This window comes from Lepidochelys kempii, chromosome 10, assembly GCF_965140285.1.
Source record: "Lepidochelys kempii isolate rLepKem1 chromosome 10, rLepKem1.hap1, whole genome shotgun sequence".
Classification (NCBI taxonomy): domain Eukaryota; kingdom Metazoa; phylum Chordata; order Testudines; family Cheloniidae; genus Lepidochelys; species Lepidochelys kempii.
The window spans coordinates 76,925,115-76,948,643 of NC_136389.1; the positions used below are offsets into that span (position 1 = coordinate 76,925,115).

The 23,529-nt window shown below is 42.4% G+C and overlaps 1 protein-coding gene across 3 annotated transcripts in view; it reads right to left on the bottom strand.

Moving 5' to 3' along the window:
- ADAMTS17 (ADAM metallopeptidase with thrombospondin type 1 motif 17) overlaps positions 1–23,529 on the bottom strand; it is a 256,462-nt gene that overhangs the window by 13,425 nt on the left and 219,508 nt on the right. For 2 of the 3 annotated variants that reach the window (XM_073304275.2, XM_073304274.2), the window contains 2 exons: positions 20,211–20,415; positions 11,500–11,652 (listed from right to left, as the gene is read on the bottom strand). In XM_073304275.2, the coding sequence (XP_073160376.2) occupies positions 11,500–11,652; positions 20,211–20,415 (358 nt within the window). Of the gene's footprint in view, positions 1–11,499; positions 11,653–20,210; positions 20,416–23,529 lie in introns of those variants that run through there. The other variant, XM_073304277.2, reaches the window with a different exon arrangement.

Here is a 23,529-nt window from a genome sequence, read left to right on the forward strand (position 1 = left end):
AGGCTTTAAAGAATCACAGAAATGTATGGCTGGAAGGGACCTCAAGAGGTCTAGTTCAGCTCCCTGCACTGAGGCAGGACCTAATATATACCTAGACTTTCCCTCACAGGTGTTTGTTTTTAAAGACCTCCACTGATGGGGATTTCAGAAGCTCCTTTGGAAGCCTATTCTAGAGCTTAACTATCCTTATATAGTCAGAAAGCTTTTCCTACTGTCTAACCTAATTCTTCCTTGCTGCAGATTAAGCCCATTGCTTCTTGTCCAACCTTCAGTGAACATGGAAAACAACTGATCACCATCTGCTTTAGAACGGCCCTTAACGTATTTCAAGACTTATCTGGTCCCCTCAGTCTTCTTTTCTCATGACTACACGTGACCAATTGTTTTAACCTTTCCTCATAGGTCAGGTTTTCTAAACCTTTTAGGTTTATGGTAGTTCTCTTCTGGACTCTCTCCAATTTGTCCATATCTTTCCTAATGCATGGTGCCCAGAACTGGGCAGAGTATTCCCACGGAGGCCACATCAGTGCCAAGTAGACTGGGACAACTACCTCCCGTATCTTACATACGACTCTCCTGTTAATTGCTGGCTCATATTCCATTTGTGATCCACTCTAACCTCCAGATGGTTTTCAGCAGTACTGCTGCCTACCCAGTCATTCCGCATTTTGTATTTGTGCATTCGATTTTTCCTTCCGAAGTGCAGTACTTCGCACGTGTCTTTATTAATTTCATCTTGCTGGTTTCATATCAATTCTCCAATTTGTCAGGATTGATTTGAATTCTAATACTGTCCTTGAAAGAGCTAGCAACCCCTCCCAGCTTTTATAAGCCTACTCTACTCCATTCTGCAAGTCATTAATTCTCTATAAGAAAAATGCACTTAATGAAGTAGCCCTTTTAATTAGAACAATTATTCTTAGCAATTAACCCAATGTTCTATTGTTGGAAATCATAGCCAACCTCTGAGAATCCCACTAGACAAGAACACATTAGGATCTGCTCCACTTCAAATGGAATACTAATGACTACAGCCTTGACACTGACAACAATCCTACTTACTGCTTAACCAGTGATGATGATAATTTGTATTTCAGTAGCATCCATTATTATTATTATTATTTGTATTACTAGTGTGCCTAGGAGTCCCAGTCATGGACCCAGACCTCACTGTGCTAAGAACTGTACAAAAAAAAAAGCAAAAAGACAGTTCCTTCCCTAAGATGCTTACAATCTAACGATAAGACAAGAGACAACAGATGGATACAGAGACACATCCGACGAAGTGAGCTGTAGCTCATGAAAGCTTATGCTCAGATAAATTTGTTAGTCTTTAAGGTGCCACAAGTCCTCCTTTTCTTTTTGCGAATACAGACTAACATGGCTGCTACTCTGAAACTGACAGGGGAATACAAGAAAACTATGAGACAATACTGGCCAGCATGAGAAGCTAGAGACTCAGCAATCCGACTGTTGATCAGGGTCCCCCTGTACTATGCATTGTGCAAAAGAGACAGTCTCTGCAACAAAGGGTTTACAGTCTAAACAGACAAGCCAGGGAAAAAGTGAGAAGGGAATCAAGAGGCAGAGGGAAGTGAAATGGCTTGCCCCAGGTCACGCAGTAGGTCAGTGGCACAGTCAAGAATAGAATTCAGGTCTCCTAACTCCCAGACCAGGGCCCTGTGTACTAGCTCATACTACATATCTATTGTCCCCTGTCCTTCTATTTTCTTTGTAAAGACAAGGGGTGAAATCCTGGCCGCCCTGGAAGTCAATGGTAAAGTTCCATTGCCTACAGTGGGGCCAGGATTTCATCCAAGAAAATCAGGGTTGTGGATCAGGTGACTTTTATGTATTCAGACTTGCTTGATCACTTCATTAGGGCTGCATTTTCAAAGGAGCTCCAATGCCATCACTAAAACGCCAGGCTCAGTTTTGCATGTCTAAGTTTTGCCTGTACAATTTCTCAATGTTCAGTTGTCCCATGTGCAAAGTCTCAAGCTTTTATACTGCAGAATACATTTATGCATTCATTAATTATTTCTCATCTGGTGCTCATCATCATAATATCCGAGAACCTCACAATCCCTCTGTAAGGTAGGTAAGTGTCACTGCTCCTGCTGGGGAGGAAACTGAGGCACAAAGAGGTCCAAGGCCACAAAGGAACTTTGAGCCGCACCTTTACAGCACAAGTATCAAAAGTCTTTATCTTTCAGTATCACCTATTTCTTATCTTCAAGAACTATTGCTCTCCCAAGACTGGTATTAACAAACCAGGAGGTCTGGTCCCTGCTGGAATGCCACTGGGATAATGTTGAAGGAAGAACAGGCCTTACAATTTTGTCTTTAAAACCAAAATTGCTTGGACTAATAAAGTTGCTAAGCTACCTTTAAATACAGTAATTTGTCTACAACAATGCAATCAGTTCTACTTGTTAGCAGGATGGTCACATTTGACATTACTTTGGCTCAGACCATTATCCGATTGCAGTAACTGTATGGTACATTATGAATTTCTGAGGGATGTTTTTCTAAGGTGTAAATATCTCACTGACATTGACAACCCGATGAAAGAGAAGCAAGCTCCAGAATTACCTGACAAAAAGCTCTCAGCTCAGGAATCAGCCAGCACTTCAGCTGATGAAGCAAGTACATTCATGGAAGGTTGTGGGAACCACCACACAAAAGCAGCTCTTGAAGTACACATCCAAGGTTTAGCAATTAGTTAAAAGCAAAGCCTTGGATGAAACAAGCATTCAGGAAGCATCCACCTTCATTCATGTGTGTCCCCTGAAGAGCAAGCAGGTTAGCACCTCCCTGGGGCTGGCTACAAAACAGTTTTGGGAAGACAGTTGTGCAGTGGCAGCAGGAGCATGCATGTGTGGAGAGTGGGTGGGCCAACCAGTCAAGACTCAGACTTGAAAGGAAATCCTTGAAGAAGTTTGGTTACTCCTTCCTGGGACCACGTTGAGCTATTTGTGGAGAAAGGCCTTGTCTACTTAGGAACTGGCACCAGTTTAACTACAGATGTGTTTTTAAACTGGTGCAATCTCTGTGTAGATGCCCTTATTTTGGGCTAAGGGTGGCTTATTTCATAGAATCATAGGGTTAGAAGAGACGCAAAGGTCACCTAGTCTAACCCCCTGCCAAGATGCAGGATTTCACGTTAGCTTAACACGGTAAAACACCAGAAAAGGCTACACAGCAAACTCAGGGCACGGTGAGTAGAAAGAAATTCCAATATCAACTCCACTGACAGCGAAGAAGAAAGAAAAATCAACAGTCCTGGATCATCACCACCTACAGACCTAAAAGTGGCAATTCTTCAACAAAAAGACTTCAGAAACAGACTCCAACGAGAGACTGCTGAATTGGAATTAATTTGCAAACTGGATACAATTAACTTAGGCTTGAATAAAGACTGGGAATGGATGGGTCATTACACAAAGTAAAACTATTTCCCCATGTTTATTCCCCCCACCACTCCCCGCTGTCCTCAGACGTTCTTGTCAAGTGCTGGAAATGGCCCACCTTGATTATCACTACAAAAGCTCCCCCCTGCTCTCCTGCTGGTAATAGCTCACCTTACCTGATCACTCTCGTTACAGTGTGTATGGTAACACGCATTGTTTCATGTTCTCTGTGTATATAAATCTCCGCATTGTATTTTCCACTAAATGCATCCGATGAAGTGAACTGTAGCTCACGAAAGCTTATGCTCAAATAAATTTGTTAGTCTTTAAGGTGCCACAAGTCCTCCTTTTCTTTTTGTGGATACAGACTAACACGGATGCTGCTCTGAAACACGTCTAAACAGCAATCCTTGAGTGCAAAACTCTGATTTCATGCCAAAAGCCTCAATGCAACGAAACCACTGGGAATTCAATGTTGTAAACAAAATCCACTTCACTATAAGAGCAGACGGGCAAAGCCAGGGATGGTTTCTGCTTTGTAAAACAAAAGCTATGACTGGCTAAGAGCCATGTCTCTTTTACGCCAAACCCGCCCCCAAAGGAAGTTGAATAAATAGTGACCGGTTTAACGCACCACCATTTAAAATGGTTCCTTTCCAGTCCTTAACTCTATGAAGCCAGCATTGCATCCTTCCTTTTGTATGCTTATTCTGCAGGGGGGGATCCCCCTCCTGTCAAGGAATCCTTGGCTGGTGTAAAGCTGATACATCCAGGTTCGTGCGATCTGCTCCCAGCCCTCTGGCCCAGAGAGGTATTGGGGGTGAGCGGATGACATAAGGGTTGTGACTTGAGCTTCTGGATTGCTGGCCAGTAGAACAATCTGTAGGGAATTATTACTATCAACATAACTTAGAGTAGGCCTTGGGGTTGGTAACTACGCTTTGCGAAGTTACACTGGAGGCTGATCTGGCCCCTGGTCAGCCCCAGGACTGGGGAAGTGGAAAGTTGGCTAAGAACCACATTCCCTCCCCACAGCTGGGTCCTACACAGAGCACATCTCATCCATGTCATTTCAATTTCTATATTTTGCATGCTTCTTAGGGCAGCCAACTAGCAGCACACACTCCTCTGGCCAAATTTCCAACATCCGCTTCTGTGCAATAATTTTGCATGTGCAAACTGCAATTTGTGCATGCAAACTGGTGTGCAATCACTACCATAATTTGTGTGCCCATACAAAAATGGGCATGCACCCACTTTTGCAGGGACATTAGTTGTATGTGCAGAAATCGGCTGCCAGCTGCGATGCTTGGCTTCGGATCTAAATTACTGCCCATCCCTTATAATTTTCTATCCAGAAAAGTGAATTGAAGAAGAAAAGTTATTTTCCCCAAGGCATAAGAAGATTAACTTAATTCTTGATAAAGGTCACAATCAACAAGTTGTCTGTGATTTATTATAAACAGATGGCAGGTCAAGCTGTGACTACGTAATGAATGCTATAAAAAAAGGACAGTGTGCTTCTCTAGTCACAACAGCTTTGAATACACCTCCTAAACTATAGCTGTCATTGATTTGCTCTTCTTATCATGTAATGTGAGTTAATCATCAAGGGCAAGGAGTACAGAAGGATTTTCTGATGTTCCCAAACACTAGTAACTCAGAAAACAGGTCTTTCCCTAGAATTAGGAAGAAAGGCTTGATTGTACAGTACTCACTGAAAGAAAAATGTCTCAGTGCACTGTTTTTATTTCTTTTAGACAATACAATTTACTGCAAGTAACTGCCAAAATAATGCATTTGCAATTAGAAAGTCCTTGTTACCACAACCATGACTAATAACCCCTGATCCTCAGTTTGAAACATTTCAATATTTGGCATAAACACAATGCTATTCTAAGAGGAAAACAGACTCCCTGCAGCAATTTTAAACATTCACCTGTGATGAGTACCTGCAGGCAGCCTTACATAGGCTGAGAAAAGGACTGGAAAGAAATTGGCAACTGTTGATTGCCAGGGATGACAGGTGGCTATAGGTAATTTTTCAAATGTGCTTTATCATTAATGACATTATTTGACAGCAAGAATATTTTTAATCACATTTTGCCAAGGCGTTTCCTACTAGGGCTTCGCAATTTGTTCCAGTCAGTAAGGGGTTCTGGGTTCCCATGTACCCTCTGAGATGCATGCCAGCCAAGTGTTTGAAATAGAAATGGGTAAAAGAATGATTCTTCCCCAAATCTCCCTTCACCACACAATACAGTCTCAGCTCAGACATTTATATTTGTCCTGAGAACCTGGTCCTTACTGCACAAAACCGAAGGGTCTTGCTCAACACAGTAGGTCAGATTCTGATCTCAGTTACACTGATGTAAATCTGGAGTAACTCATCAGACTAAATTAATCTGGATTTACACTGTTGTAACTGAGATCAATATCTGACCCACTATGTTGAGTGAGATCCTTGGGTTTTGACCCATGGATTGTAGGGAATCATTATAGTCAATTATCCTGGATGTACGTAAGTGTAAATGAGATCAGAATATGATCCAGCAACTGCAATTTTCCTCCTTTAAAAGACTTTTTTCATGAGACTATGAAATATATATAATATGATATGATTGCTAGCTTGTTGCCTGGGGAAAATAAACTGCATGTCTAACGTTCCACCTACCCAAAATGGGCCCTTGAGAATGTCAGCACTAACAATTTTTTTGCCCCCCTAACTCTGCTTCCTGGATATAATCCTCTTGAAATAATATAACTAAATAGTGGAACTGGGAAACCAGAATCACTCTGATTGTGCTGCTGACCCCAGAACTAAGACACTATTCACAAGGCAGAAACAGCAAATGTCAAGATGTATAAACCAGTGAAACAAATAAACTAAGTCAGAAATTTAAAAAAAAAATCCAGAAGAATAGTGAATCATTTAATATTTAAATATTGCTAGTTCTAGTTATACCCTGAAAGAGTGCAACAGCCAACTGGGGAAATGGAGCATGAGGAAAAGCCATACTTGCTGATTTGTACCTGAGTGATCTCACTGCTTTTTCATTACCAGACTAGGAGGGGAGTGGTGGAGAGGGATAAATTTTGGGGAAGCTTGGGGAGCTGAAAAGCAACCCCCTAGCACTGTTCAGCTTCAGGCAACACTTGATGTTTGTCAGCACAGTGGTCCACCCAACATGCTCCTGAGCCAAGTCAGAAAAGCATCACTGCATCGTTCAGAATGTACATTTTCACTACATGACGCATGATTGATCCTGGTTGCAAGGTCAAGGACAAAATCCTTCAGCTCACCCCCTCAAGTGCAGCCTAACATATGCAAACAGGATAAATCATGTACACTATTAAACTTTATGTAACAATACATTCTGCATATTAACTGCCTGCATCTTTTAAAGGAGTGCAGTAATTTACCAGGTTATCGGGAGCCCTAGCTGAAGTTAGTTCGCAATATATTTAAGCCATCATAGTTCATCAATGTCCATGCTGCTAAAAAGCAGTACCCCTGGAATAACTAGCAGGTTAGAAACATATTTTTAAAATCTATGCTTCAGTGTGAAGTGCTGGGAAAATGAGAAACTTTGATCCTTTCTTTTAAACATCACAATAAACAACAACAAAAAATGTAATTTACTATCCAATGATAAACATTTAACAGGCCAGTTTTCAGACAATATAGAACTGCTTCAAAGTATCTAAATGATGGTGAGTGAATGAGATGTGTGTTTAACTGGGTGAGCAACACTTCCAGAAACTGCTGATATGGATAGATGCATTTCCATGTGGATAAATGGTGTGAATGGGAGATGGCTGAGTGGGTTCCTATTCATTTGGTCATCTTTATATCATATAGGAAAAATATACAGTGAATTGTGACTCTGAAGACATCAGGTTAGAGAGAAAGAAAGAAAGATTTAAAATTGTAAGCTAATACTTTCCTCTAGTATGTTATGTCTAGTATCTCCACCTTTTAGATGATAGGATGTGTGGGACATGGAATGTCTTCATTTATGTTTTGTTCAGTACTGAGTACATCATTAGTGCTAAACAAATAAAACTAATAATTATATTACGCTCAGGGGCTGGATACTCTCTAAACAGTAAAGAACTGCAGAATGAACTAAAACTGTCACATGTATATCTGCATAGGACACTCGGAATAAACTTTAGCGGCAACTGTAAATAGTATCCCCCAAATACGTTGCAAATATGATAACAATTAGGGCCAAAATTCTCCTCCCGGCCGTAAGCCAGAGCAAATGGCATTCCACAGTAGTAGACATCGGCATCACTTGGGGGCACAGCTACAGAATCCTCCCTCTAAGGGCTGTCGAGGCTGCAGAACACAGTATGCGAAGCTTGGGCTGGAAGATCTAGGTAGTTGCACAGTCACAACCCATGTGCCCACCCCTACCCCCCCAAATTCCTGTTCTGCACAAGGTGGATCAAGCCCCTATATAAACATATATATGAACGTGTGAGTGTACACATAGGTAATGTATAAAACACTACTAACAATGTAACTTAAGGTTTTATATTGCTGTCCATCCCCGTAGTATCTGAGCGCACCAGGAACTAATGAGATGGGTACATAACAAACATGTCTCATCTTTCGCAATGATAACCCTTGTTCATCCCATGTGCCTCACTCAGGCATTGTTTACTGTCATCCTGTGGCAGGTTTCAGAGTGGTAGCTGGGTTAGTCAGTATCAGCAAAAAGAATGAGGAGGACTTGTGGCACCTTAGAGACTAACCAATTTATTTGAGCATGAGCTTTCGTAGGCTTATTTCCCCCCCATTGTTACTCACACCTTCTTGTCAACTGTTGGAAAGGGGCCATCCTGATTATCACTAAAAAAGGTTTTTCTCTCCTGCTGATAATAGCCCACCTTGATGGATCACTCTCGTTACAGTTGGTATGGCAACACCCATTTTTTCATGTTCTCTGTGTGTGTATATATATATATCATCCTACTGTATTTTCCACCGCATGCATCTGATGAAGTGGGTTTTAGCCTACAAAAGCTTACGCTCAAATAAATTTGTTAGTCTCTAAGATGCCACAAGTACTCCTGTTCTTTTTGTCATCCCATGCCCTGTCATGTCTGAATGTGACTGTAAGCTCCCTACAGCAGTGATCTGTCTTTTCGTTTATACACTCTATGTACTCTAGGGAGGCTGCTCTGTAAATAATAAAAACAGTTTGCCCATTACCACACATGCATCTATCCTATTTATAAGGTCTGTCTGGACTTTATTCTTTTTATGAGCTTTTGTCTCTTCCTATGTTCCTCATGGTGGATTCTAAAACCCTAATAGTCACTGTTTGGATGAGTGATGGACTGGATGGCAGAGTAGTCGTGGGGCTGCCATGTAAGTTGTTTGCATGTAAAGAATCAAAACTTTGTTTTAAACTGAGAAAATAACTAGTGATCATTAACCCCTCCCCCCACAAAAATACTCCCAGCAATAGACTGAAAATGCCCAGTGAAGTCATTTTACAAAGTTGTTGCATGCTCTGAGGCTAATTTGTATTAACACTAAAAGCTTCCGTTTTATAAGCGCTAAATTCTTTCACGGCAATTTATGTAGCAACAGTGTTTTACCAGGGGATTTTAGTTTGACTTCATGGAGCTCAGTACACTCTACCGCTCCCATACTTTCTGTCTCCAAACAATGACATGTTCACCCACCATGCTATGCTGGTCAATACCAGCTGGATGGTTAGGATGTATGATGGCGTTAGTGGTTCTCCTACTAGGTTTAAAACCTCTGGATGGTTGAATCTATGTAATTGGTGAATTCACAACAATTTCATATTTCCCGCTATAAAAAGAATCCTAGTCAATTCCTACTCTGAAATGTTTTAAGGTTCTTAAAAAATGTGTATTATTTCACCTGTTAATATAGGGGGACAGTTTATTTTGGCTAGTTCTCCTGGATTCTGCATGCCAGGTTACGAATAAAATAACGTTCAATACTCTAAACAGTCTGTGATGCAGATTCTTGTTTCGGTATAAACAGACGTATTGCATATGGCAGGTTCTTAATGCGTTCTCCAGCATTAACACCATTAGATTCACATACAATTGCCTCCTGAGGGGATTTATTTACAAATATTTTTATTACTGATCGTCATCCAAAAAATGCTACGGCAGGTAAGCCTATTTGCCTGTGATGGCCTCTGTTTCATTGGAGTTTGATCAATAACAACAAGAATTAAACTTGCTTTTTTGGAAAGGAAAATGAAACTACTGTATCCCAGTGGTTTCTGCACATGCCGTACATTCCTGAACACAAAGCAGGCTTTTGTGTTTAAAGAACGGTACACTTACAAAGATAAGATAAAACAGGACTGGAATATAATATTCCTGGGAAATTTCAGTCCCCCAAGCAAACATGAAGTTAGCAACGTAAAGAGATTTTATGAACAGCGTGGCCAATTGCTGAGGTCCTTACCCAGACAAAACTGCATGTGTGGCTAAGGATTGAGTGAAAACTCAGGAACCAATTCTGCTCTGACTTACATCAGAGTATATGAGGATCAAGTCCACTGACAACACTCTAGGGGCTCTAAATTTACAATGGCGTGAGTTGGTGTGGAGTGTGGCCCTGAGGATGGGAATTCTGAATCTAGCTCTATTTTTAAGTAAATGACTAATTTTCACTTCAGAGGGTCAGAGTGAGTCACGGATAAGACTGTGCAGTGTATTTCTTGTGGTGGCAATCAGGCTATGAGGTGCTGGTGGCTGAGGAAGATACAGCTGCACAGGTTTGGATCCATCTTTACTGTGATAAAACAGTAAGTGTCAGATTCTGCTTGCCATCAGGGGCTACTCGTATGAGTCAGAGGAACAAAATTTGGCATTCAGTGCTTTGAGACCCCTTGTCTGTCTTGGGAAGGATTTGCTGAGCAGGTTCTTTCCAATATGCTGTTTAACACCAGTTCTCCCAAACCCTTGGTTTTGTCAGCCAGGTACTTGAAGCCCACATTAACTAGGCCAACCTGCCTTCTTTTAGGTAGCGTTTTGTTTCATTTCCCCTAGCAGGCTCTCTCTACAGCCAAGCCGAAAGCCTGCCTCACCCTCTTGAGTGCAGGCCAGTGCAGGAGAGTCCCAAGCAAACGAGTTCCCCCACTAAATATCTCTTAGTGGATTCTGCCATTCACTTTGCCCTCTGGAGCCCTGAGGTTTCTCCTTCTCCTGGCAAGGAGAGCACGGGAGGGTGCTAATGGGGGGTAGATTGATCCTGGAGATAGCAGGGGGCTTCGGACTGTGTCCCGTTCCCACTGATAACCTTGAAGGGGGTGGTTGTTGCCAGGGGATGCCACCTCTACTGAGAGCTCTGAGGTAGAACTGTGAGGCAGCCTCGTGTATCTGTGGACTGCTCAGCTCCTTCATTCTCTTCTTAGCCTCGTAAGGGACTTCGAGGGAGGTCTGCCACCCACAATACATCCCATCATCATGCGGAGAACGTGTGTGTGGGGCACATAGCCATAGCACAGACAACCTCTGGGGGTTGGAGGTCATGCAGCAGTTACGGCACACAGCAAGAGAAAACCTTTGGGGGTTGGAGGTCAGATAGCAGTTACAGCACCCCTCTGCTCCTCAGAATGGGCCACATGAGCCGCCATTCAGGATCCCATTACTCCTCACCGGCCGCATTTCTAACAATACCTGCAACTGTTAGCACTGAAAGATATATTTCTTAAAAAAAAAAAAAATCAAACTTCTGCTGCTTCCTTTGCCGTTTGCTCCGCTTAGAAAATGGAAACAGATGTCTGTGTCTCGTGCAGCAGCCCAAAGCTGCAACGCCTGGGCTGTCGATGCTGTGATGGCGTGTTTAAATCCCCAAGCTACTTTAATGGAAATCAAATAAAAAAACCCACGACAATAAGTCTATTTCCTATTAAACAGAATAATTAAAACCCAACAACTTTGAAATGTGGGACTCAAACTTCCCGTACTGGCACTGTGTGCTGTGTAAATCCACACTGAAGGGTTGTTTAAAAGGTGGATTCCTGACCTGATAATTTAGGCAATTAGAGAACAAACACTGCTCGGAGTTCACAGTTACCTTAGACCAATCCCCCGTTTTCCACTCATAACAGCCTGTGTGATCCTCGCACTCTTCCTCATCCCTTGGCCTGGTGGCTGCATCGCATTTCCCTTGAGAATTCGTGCACATTACTGTTCTCTTCTGGATTCCCCTGCCGCAATCTGCTGAGCACTGAAAAACAAGAGGCATTACTTTCAACCACTGCACAACATCACCTAGCAGAATGGGATCCCGATCCATGACCAGGGCTCCTACTCACTATGATACTACAAATGATTACCATCTTGGCTGGTTGTCATCACAGCTGCAGAAGCAGAGTCGAGGGACAAATGAAAAACAAGTTTCATGAAAAATTTTAAATATTCCAAGCTGTTTTGTCATTTTGAAGGGCTCATTTTTTTCAATTCTTTGAGCCATTTTAATAATTTCTCCCCTACCAAATTATTACAGTATCTAAAACACCACCAATATTTTTCATTTACCAAAACCATGGGAAACAAAATAAAAAAATGTAATGATACTTTTGATTTTTTTTCCAGTAAATATTTGAAAAAAAAAGGCAAGAAATCTGACAATATTTTGTGGAAAAACGTTTCCGAAAAACAGCAATTTTGCAACCAAAAAAAACCTTTTATTTTAAAAATTTCAACCAGGTCTAAACAGGAGTCAGTATTGGACGTGTGGAATTTTTAACCCCTTTATTTAAGAGATTACTATCAATACTGAAAAAGGACAAATACACCAGAGTACACACAGGGAAGCTTCTGCATCCTTTGATTTTGCATGACTATGCAATGAAGCATTCTAAATATCACAGTGGCACCAACTCCATCCCTTGGATGCACACTGGAATTTGCAAGGTCTTGTGGTATACCAGCTCAGCAAGGTCTTCTGCAATGCAGATAATGTGTACCCAGCACTGTATCTTTGATTCTGCACAGTGTTCTTTCTCATAATTATGTTGAGAGCAAATGACAAACACATGCACATTCTTTTCTATTTGTTTAATAATGCTTTCCATCATAGGTTATGGCAATGCATGCAATCATACAGTACACATAACCCAAGGGTGATATTATGCCAATGTATTTCCATTCACCCTCCTCGACCCCACAGTTTGCGATCAGTTCAAAACTACATCCAGCAAACTATGGCTAGACACACACACACACACCTGAGTCATCAGCAGGGCTCAAAGACGGGCTCTTCGAGCAATAAGAGCACAGGCCTCTCTCACTGGTGATAAGGGGTATATTCTTTAGCTCTGAGAAAGCAGCAGACAGTTATAGTTGCTGGGAGCAGCCACTAGAGGAGACAGGATTACAAGTACCAGGACAATGTAATCCACATGCATGTGAGTGGGCACCAAAGGTCCTTGAGTTCTGTGGAAGTGGATTCTGCCAGGGCTGCTATGGACACAGGGATATTTGAGCATCATTTTGCTACTCAAGTTGAAGGAATGTTGGAATTTTTGCTTTGATTTGTCAGAGAGTTTGCTGGGACCTCACAGCCCCTTCCGGGGCCCACCCTGGATGGTGTCACAATCCCAAGACTGAGAAACACTGCTTTAAATCATCACTTTTGCAACAAAGAGATATTGGAACTAGTGGCATTGTCAAACCCATCTAAATTGCACCAATGTACAGCAGCACATATGTTCTTCCTACACCCCACTTTTCTGCCAGTGCGGTGTTTACAAGCCAGTTTTCATGGAAAGCCCGCTGGGGACAGGTGGGTGGAAAAGTGATATACATACCAACTGAGATGATAACTAACCCTCTCTTGAGCGTCAAGTTCTCCCCCTCAGGGATCAGTGAGGAAAAGAGAGTTGACTTGACACTGAATAAATAGTGGAGATATGAAATACCCTGTGAGGTCTTTTGAGTATATTCCAAGATGCTTCTCCATTCAGGGGGTCTATGCTGGAAACAAGCATCAGCTTGATATGTTACATCAAATGGACAAATCTCAGCATGCCCATCTGTCTTAAAAATACAATCCAGGCAGTTTTGACCTGCTGGCCTTGTTAAGGACATGAATGACAAGTGTTTATGAGCTGGCAAGCTAACAGACATGCCTTTAAATACTTCACAGCAACTACAAAGTGACTTCTTTAAAATCTGGGAAGCTGTCCACTTAATTTACTGTGTGCTGCTCATTGCGTGACCTCCTTGTGGAAGTTACATCTTTATAATGAACACGATCACAGGATTCCACAAGCTACTGGGACGAATTCCTTCAGGCTACAGAGAGAACTCTGTAAACTACCATGCCAGACTCTTTAAAGCTCTTATCAACTTCCCTGAGATCTCAAGCTGTATTTCTCTAGGCTGTACCCACAAGCAATGGATTGCTCCATTTGGTGCAGAATTTCCTGAACTATCAAGCAGTGTTCCTGACTGTGGTGTAAGATTTCAGAAGGTGACAGGATGAACTGCTCAAGTGTGCTTGGTCTCATCATGTTGTTTGTAACCCCCTGAATCATCCAATTTGCTAAAAGTGAGGAAAGCTAAAGTAGGAGTATTTTTCACATCAAAATCTCTCAGTGGATTTACAAACATTCATTTGCATGAGCCTTTATGTCCTTCACAAATCTACACCACATTTGCTTTCCTATAGGTGACAAAACAGTGTTTTAAAAAAAGGGTTCCAGTCTGTGATCAGAGTGTCTGCAGTGGTGACATATCAACCGCTTCTTTAACAAGTTCATTGCTCTGCTCAACTGCTCTGACCATTAAGAACATTTTTTAGTACATGGGTTTTACAAAGATTCTACAGAAAACATTTGCAATTGATGAATGTCCAGATTACACAGCTTTACTTTATTAACAAACCACCTGACCAAACCTCAAAAGGTTTTATAAAGAATTGAGACAAAAGCCAAGAGACAACTCCATCAACAAGCCGTTGTGAGGACCCTGGTCTCACACCCTAGCTGACTGGATTCCCAGGAAGCAGCCTTGGTCATCATGTCATAGAATCATAGAATCATAGAATATCAGGGTTGGAAGGGACCCCAGAAGGTCATCTAGTCCAACCCCCTGCTCAAAGCAGGACCAATTCCCAGTTAAATCATCCCAGCCAGGGCTTTGTCAAGCCTGACCTTAAAAACCTCTAAGGAAGGAGATTCTACCACCTCCCTAGGTAACGCATTCCAGTGTTTCACCACCCTCTTAGTGAAAAAGTTTTTCCTAATATCCAATCTAAACCTCCCCCACTGCAACTTGAGACCATTACTCCTCGTTCTGTCATCTGCTACCATTGAGAACAGTCTAGAGCCATCCTCTTTGGAACCCCCTTTCAGGTAGTTGAAAGCAGCTATCAAATCCCCCCTCATTCTTCTCTTCTGCAGGCTAAACAATCCCAGCTCCCTCAGCCTCTCCTCATAACTCATGTGTTCCAGTCCCCTAATCATTTTTGTTGCCCTTCGCTGGACTCTCTCCAATTTATCCACATCCTTCTTGAAGTGTGGGGCCCAAAACTGGACACAGTACTCCAGATGAGGCCTCACCAATGTCGAATAGAGGGGAACGATCACATCCCTCGATCTGCTCGCTATGCCCCTACTTATACATCCCAAAATGCCATTGGCCTTCTTGGCAACAAGGGCACACTGCTGACTCATATCCAGCTTCTCGTCCACTGTCACCCCTAGGTCCTTTTCTGCAGAACTGCTGCCTAGCCATTCGGTCCCTAGTCTGTAGCTGTGCATTGGGTTCTTCCGTCCTAAGTGCAGGACCCTGCACTTATCCTTATTGAACCTCATCAGATTCCTTTTGGCCCAATCTTCCAATTGGTCTAGGTCCTTCTGTATCCTATCCCTCCCCTCCAGCGTATCTACCACTCCTCCCAGTTTAGTATCATCCGCAAATTTGCTGAGAGTGCAATCCACACCATCCTCCAGATCATTTATGAAGATATTGAATAAAACCGGCCCCAGGACCGACCCTTGGGGCACTCCACTTGATACCGGCTGCCAACTAGACATGGAGCCATTGATCACTACCCGTTGAGCCCGACAATTTAGCCAGCTTTCTACCCACCTTATAGTGCATTCATCCAGCCCATACTTCCTTAACTTGCTGACAAGAATACTATGGGAGACCGTGTCAAAAGCTTTGCTAAAGTCAAGAAACAATACATCCACTGCTTTCCCTTCATCCACAGAACCAGTAATCTCATCATAAAAGGCGATTAGATTAGTCAGGCATGACCTTCCCTTGGTGAATCCATGCTGGCTGTTCCTGATCACTTTCCTCTCATGCAAGTGCTTCAGGATTGATTCTTTGAGAACCTGCTCCATGATTTTTCCAGGGACTGAGGTGAGGCTGACTGGCCTGTAGTTCCCAGGATCTTCCTTCTTCCCTTTTTTAAAGATGGGCACTACATTAGCCTTTTTCCAGTCATCCGGGACTTCCCCGGTTCGCCACGAGTTTTCAAAGATAATGGCCAGTGGCTCTGCAATCACAGCCGCCAATTCCTTCAGCACTCTCGGATGCAACTCGTCCGGCCCCATGGACTTGTGCACGTCCAGCTTTTCTAAATAGTCCCTAACCGCCTCTATCTCCACAGAGGGCTGGCCATCTCTTCCGCATTTTGTGATGCCCAGCGCAGCAGTCTGGGAGCTGACCTTGTTAGTGAAAACAGAGGCAAAAAAAGCATTGAGTACATTAGCTTTTTCCACATCCTCTGTCACTAGGTTGCCTCCCTCATTCAGTAAGGGGCCCACACATTCCTTGGCTTTCTTCTTGTTGCCAACATACCTGAAGAAACCCTTCTTGTTACTCTTGACATCTCTTGACATGTCACACCAGCTTATTCAATTACCAGGGAATTCACAGACTTGGATGGGCCAGCTTCCAGGGTTCCAGGATCTCCTTCCTGATTGGCTATATGATCTTGAACCTGATTGGCTGGTGGCCATATATAAACTTCCCGCTTCCTTTCTGGCCTTGTCTGAGCAACAAGCCTTTGCCTGCTAGCTGCTGTTTGGATGCCGCTTGACTCTGCCTTGCTGTCCCATCAGATCCTGAATTACTATCTCACCAGATCTCACTACCTGCCTCTCTGTATCTTCTCCCTGAATTGGATCTGCTGGCTATTGGACCACTTGTGTGAATTTTGACCACTTATCTGGATGGCACTTTGGCCTACCTGATCCCTGAGCATTACACATGTCATTATAGGCCTCTTGGTAGAAGCAAATCAGCATATTTTTCTTCAGATTCTTTCCCAACTCCTGAACAGTAGAAACTTTCACCTTTTGTAACTATTCTCTATGTTTGGTCATTAAAAATGGGTCAAGCAATACTTTACCCAAATATTCCAAGCATTTGGCATTAAAAAGGGAACTTATTTTTTCCCCACACCGAAGATTGTCTTGGATTTAGCCTTGAGAATGTACTTTTTCATTGGAGACCAGACCTCAACTTGCACTTTATTCAATTTTCTTTCTTTGTAGCCAAAAAAAAAAAAAAAAAATCATGTGAAAATTGGTTTATAAAATATCACCATTGTGATATTGTGTTTTTTTTCCCCACAACCTTAGTTTCAAATGTTAAGGAGTTAATTGATTTCCAGCCAAGAAAGGTTTATGGGTATAAAATGTGCTCAGACTGACACAATGTGAAATTGTCTTTCCTGAGTCAAAATGGACCATATGATCGCAAAAACATGTCCTGAAAAAGAACTAACTTCAAAAACCAACTGGTTGGCAATGATTAATGTAGATCCCAAAACTTTGGAGAAATGTATTACAGGAAAAATAAATCTCTCACTTTCAGATCATTTAAAAAATACACAAAAAGAAAAGGAGGACTTGTGGCACCTTAGAGACTAACAAATTTATTTGAGCATAAGCTTTCGTGAGCTACAGCTCACCTCATTAGATCATCCGATGAAGTGAGCTGTAGCTCACGATAACCTATGCTCAAATAAATTTGTTAGTCTCTAAGGTGCCACAAGTACTCCTTTTCTTTTTTGCGAATACAGACTAACACGGCTGCTACTCTGAAACCTGTCCTTAAAAATACACGCTTGTCATGAAACTGTTTAGTTGACTTTTGCTCTCATGAATCCCTTATGTAGCTCAAATTACAGTCATTTAACAAAAGCAAGATGCAAACACTGTTCTAATTGGGAAATGGATTGTTGACAAAAGACCACACACAACCAGTTAAAGAGCTTTGCCCATCTGAAATAGGTGAGAGTTTCAGGAAGCCACAGTGACAAGAGTACCATCATAAACAAGCATTTCTTCAATGCAGCAGACCTAGAAAGAGGCGTCCCATCAGAAATAAAAAGAAGGGATAATCTGAAATGATGATGTATAAAGGGCTATAAAACATTCCAAAATCCCAGAACTTTGCTTCCTCCATTTAGGAATGGGAAAAAGATGAAAAGATTTGGAAGAAAAAGAGTTTCAAGCACTAACGAATGTATATAGTGTCCTGCTGACTGGTAAAATAATATACTGTCCTGGAACTTTAGAATATTACCGCTTGTACTGGAGATTTCCTGACTACAATTAAATAGCACTTAGTCCCTGTTAAAAAAACACCATCTGTCCCTGCAATGCAGTTGGGATCCTGAAGTTCTAGGAGCGTAAACACTCCTAGTTACCCAAAGTTATCTGATATTGTACTAAAAAAGAAAGTAAACAGTAAAAACCAGGGAGAGATAAAAAGCATCCTCTTGTTCATAGGCTGGCCCTGCCCTGTAATACAGCAATTCTGGAGTTATGCCTGTGAAACCACAAGTGCAATGCCGAAGGGGAAATGGACTTTTTAATCAAGAAGAGTCTAGCAGGTATTATGTCAACACTAACATTGAAGTCATGTTGGGAGTGTTAATGATGGCCAAGAAACACATCCCGGCCAGCTTGGCTGGGATCTTATTGGAGAGAATTAGATGACGAAGCAAATTACCATGCACCCTTTGCAGGCCAGGGATTAGTTTAAAGGATACTGGCAAACAACTAACTCAACAAAAATATAAGCCTGTATCTCTCGTAGATGTCTGTGCCAGTGAATGATGAGTGGCCACACTGCAGCCACTAGCCCAGCAGCCTCTCCTCCGTTCTCAATCCTGAAAACCTATCGATTGTTAGGTTTCCTTTATATGGTATTTCTATCATAGCAGGCTTTATTAAAGAGGGCAGAGTCAGCACTTAGTGCAATAAACAAATGCCATCATAACAGCCATGTCACACTGTGTTTGCTCTGTGCCAGGCAAATGCTGCATGTACACATCACAATTATTGTACATGGATACAGCTAGAAGACTAAATGCTCGAAAACGGGTGCACACAAATCTGCAGGTGCAATTTCAGAAATTGGATTGAGGCCCATTTGAAAACGTGGCCCTCTGGGCTAGAGCATATCCTGCTACTGATCTGGACACGAACCCCAACTACTATGAGTAGAGATCTGCCACAATATGAAGCCATGCTATCAATGCCACTGTCTGATATATTCGAAATCAATACAGGATTGTCAAACCTCTTCTTTGATATCCCGAATTCAAAAATAATCACATCCTAAATGTATCTCTCAGGGTACATCGATACAGCAAATGAAGGTATGAGCAGGCAGGCCTCCCTGCACTACCTTTTAATCTAGCCAGCGCAGGTTATGGAGGCATGGACTGCAGGGCAAGCTAGCAACCCCTGTATATATCCAGGGTCCCCGGAGGGCTTGCACTGGAGTTGTTTAGGATTATTTTAATTATGAAAATATTGTTTCTGTTCTTCCTTCATTGCTAATGTTGCAAAGCTTGTTATTTTGCTATTGAATTCTAAGGGATAGTTGGGGATTTTATTGGACATGTCAGTTCTTTTCTATGTCTATTCTCCTTGAAGGCTGCAGCATCAATGGTGGTTTTTACTACTTCATAACATATGGCCCAGCCTAATTCCTATAAATTCATGTGTAAAACAAGAGGTCAATATTTCTAGTACAGAAATGGGAAATGGGATTTCCTTATGTGCTAATTAGATTTTTTTTGGTCATGCTTTATAATAAGGGCACATTTATAAATAGTTTATACTATGCTGATAAATGATTAATAGACATTTTAGTACAAGGCTAAGTAATTGCTCTACAAGATTGTTAGACTCCGACAGGTCAGTAGGGTGCTTGTAACCATGGCTTATTACCACCTATAGCACATACTACTCATGTCTATAACATGCTTGTAACATATATTAATAATGTATTAACCATTTACAAACTTTATAAATGCACCAGTTTTTCCATGTTTATAGGATCATACAAGGTAGAATCAGAAAAGTCTCAAAGATCGAGTGATCCAGGGCATCCTGCAACATAGAACTCCTTGACAGGGCACTTATCAGATATTAATTTCAAAGACACTTGATCCGAGTAAAAGGCTTGCTGTGCTGGTTGAACTCCTCATCACAGGTCACTGAAATGCTTCTCCTCGGTGCCCTTGAGTGCAGATTGGAAAGATACACATAATACAGCTGGGTTTTTATAACCTACCTCAGTAATTCACTGGTATGGAAAACACTGCTCAGAACTATACAGCTCTTCTGCATTTGTAATCATACTGATTGGTCATGGTCCTGCAAGGTGCTGGGCACTCTGGCCTCTATCCAGTACTTAACTTTAAGGGTTACTGGATCAGGGCCAGAGCACTCGGCACCCTCGGGATCAAGCCCAAGAGATTTTAGAGAGAGTTCTGGTTTCCCCCTCAAACCAAATTCTTACCTTTGACCATTCTGAAGCCTCCCAGATGGAAAGGCAGTCCTGGCCTTCACAGCTTTGTATTGGTGTGGGTTTGTTGCCCAGGCAGTAGAGGTCTCTGGTGTTAACGTAGGTGCCGTTCTGCAACTGATAAACACAAGTCACTTCCCGGTACTGGATGCCTTTCTCACAGGTGGCAGAGCAAGAACTCCAGTGGCCTGTCACCCACCTGTTAAGAAAACAAAGAAGAAACATAAAAAAAGACAGGGTGGAATCCAGTGCCGTGTTTATCCCTCGGGAACGCTGAGAAACAAACCTCCAGTTCTGAGCCTGTGAATTTTGTATTGGCTTGTGTGAAATAGACGCAAAATGATCACGTACCTTCTTGGGTTGAATTGTGTGGAGATTGGAAAGCGCCTTACAGGCCAGTGATACTAATTTACTCAGGATCACATTGGAGATAATGTGTGACTTGTCTGAGAAACTCCCTTTGCTCTGGCTAGGGGAAGGCTACAGGGCTCCCTTGCAAATAACGCTGCTCTAGAACAGCACTCAAGCCAACAGTTGGTGTAACTGGGTCACTTCTAGCTCATCTTTTCCATTTGATGTAAATATTCCGCTGTCCATCGCTCTGTGGCTGGCTGGAGGTTTAATAAGGGCACTCTCTCTGTTTTGAGGTTCAAGGCACAAGGTGATCCTTAAAAATGGTGGTTAAATGACAAGATTCCTCTTATTGGCAAATCTAACCTTAACCAAATGGCCAAGGTTCAAGCTGTCTTTAAAAATACAAGATGATACTTCTAAAAGGGCTCCCATGGTATTGATTTAAAGCACCCATCTGTGGTTTGAATGTTCCAGTTTGGATGATTTTGCTCCTTTACGTCCTTTCATTTTCTGTCTGGAAAGAATCTGGTTTAGAAGGTGGGCAGGAGGGATGCTTTTTACAATACCTACATAGCATCCATCTTACGGCTTCCTGCAATCTGTCAATGAGGAAGATGTTCTCTGTAATTACGGGAATTCCTGGACGAAGTGAAGGACTGGAACAATAGCTCTGTGTGCGTGCACAGGAAGGCAATCCTCTCTGCTCCTCTGGGAAGTCGGCCTTCTGGGTTGTTATTTCGGACTGTCATCTAGATTAGCATCCTTAATCAAATGAATCTTTCCCTTGTCACCTGATCCTGAGTTACTTACTACTGGAAGTGGCACAGATAAGTAAGATGCTTTCTCAAAGGCAAAAATCTGCTTGAAAGAAAGGATTTATTTTTGCTGAAAGCCCAGGAAGGGAAGCACAGGTGCCTAATTAAGAGCAACACTTGAAAAAAGGCTGTTGAAAGGTTTGCATCTCCTAAAGGAATTAACTATCAAAAAATACAAATGTTTCTGGGGGTGGGGGTGGGGGGGAGGGTCAGCCCACAAAATATAAAACTATAATTGTCGTGTGTATTTGTCATTAATTCATTTGCAATCTGTTACCATTGCTAACATGGTGGTATTGTGCTGATGATCGTCTTTGAGGCTAAGGCAGAAGCCAGCTGGTTTGAGAAGGACAACATGCGATGGGCTACATGGTCACAGATTTGCCAGCTGTCCTACGCACAACAGTGGCATACATTTTTTGTGTGTATAAGCAATTGACACATTCATTAATTTTGGTGGCTACAACAGCTAGGGAGACACTGAAAGTGCGTTTTTGTTTTTTTTTGAGGCGAGGGGAGTAGTTTGGTGCATCTCAGCATCTGACTGCTTGGTATTTTGGTTATGGAATGGGATAATGCCGACTGTGTAATTAATACTGAGACAGAAGTACCGACACATCCAGCCTATCAGGGGGGGATCCAATGTCCACTGAAGAAAACAAAGAAGTCTCCCATTGACTTCAAAGTGAGCTGGGTTGGGTCCTCTCTGAGCAGAATGTGAATGTGGCCTGTCTGGTCACAGGAACTGTTCACTAAAGGGATGGGTGTAAAGGAAGTGATTTGCTTTATTCATTTAAAGTAGCCACAGAATCGGGAATGGCTGCACTGAATATTCACAGCAGTACTGCAGTCTCTCCATGATCTATAGCTACTGGCAAAGGAAGACAAAAAAGAGATTGACAGCCAAGGAGAAAGCCAAAGATAAAAATACATTCTTGGCAGAAGCTGCTCTGAACTGCTTTCATTTTAGGATGGGTAGCATGTGTCCTGCCAGGTACTCCTGAAATGCCTTAAACAGTCAGATTATGACCTTCCTTTAAGGAAGGGAAAGGAGTTCCTATCTGTGTTTTCCCTTGCTCTGACAAGAAGTTGAAAGTGCCTCATTTCATTCCTGTTCAGTGGATTCGTTAGGCACCATTCTAACAGAGACGTAACAGTGAGTGATAGGAAAGAATAAATGTCATGAATATAAGATGAATGATCACATAGGACCGATCCAAAGCCCACTGAAGTCAACAGAAAACCTTTGGAATCAGGTCCTTTCATACATTTAATATTTCAAATGTGGTTCCTGGGCAAAGAGAGATTTCCAGTGTCTCTCTCTGAGTGGCATACAAGTGCAGTTACAGATCTGCCATGGTACATCACTGAACCACAGAGTCTAGGGCCTTGTCAGGTCGCTAAAAAGAGGAGCAAAGCTATGTCCTAGCAGTTCTCTGAAATCCGAACATGAAAAGCAAGTAACAAGGTGTCAGCCAGGAAAAATGGGGTTTCCTTTGACACGGAAAATTCTATCAATCACAGAAGGGCAGAGCCTAAGAGAATAGTTACAGTTTCCAGGGGATGGGAGGCACCTCCTTCAAGGTAACGAGTAACTTTCTCAGAGGCACCTCTAGAGAAGTCATCCCTTCCATTGCATTCTCAGTTTGCTCTGAACAGGCCATGAATACAGCTGATGCCTACAGCTCTGTAGATTTCATTGTCACTTTGGCCACAAACACCTTGGAAAGTAAAACCAGGAGATTTTGCCCAGCTTGTTACAGCGGGCAACGAAGCCACATCCCTATCAGTTTGTCTTTCACCTCAGTACCTGCCGGCATATTCTTTTCCTTCATGCAGTGGTTGCCATTCAACAGTGAGCCCCTGACAGACTGCCCACGCAGTGATATCGAAGACAACAATCACCAATGCACTGCTCTGTGGCACAAAGGCGCTGGAAAAGCCTGGCACTTATTCCAAATGGAAATTCCCTCTGCACCACATCCTGCTCAAGGGGATGTGGTTCTAACATCTCTATGTCCCACCCCTTCTCTGGTAGCCAGGTATAAGTTAGAGCTACCTTAGGGTCACTCTAACTTACACTGTGAGCTGAATTACTCTTTAACAGAGTCACAGAGCTGGTATAAAGCCACCTTTGTCCCCCA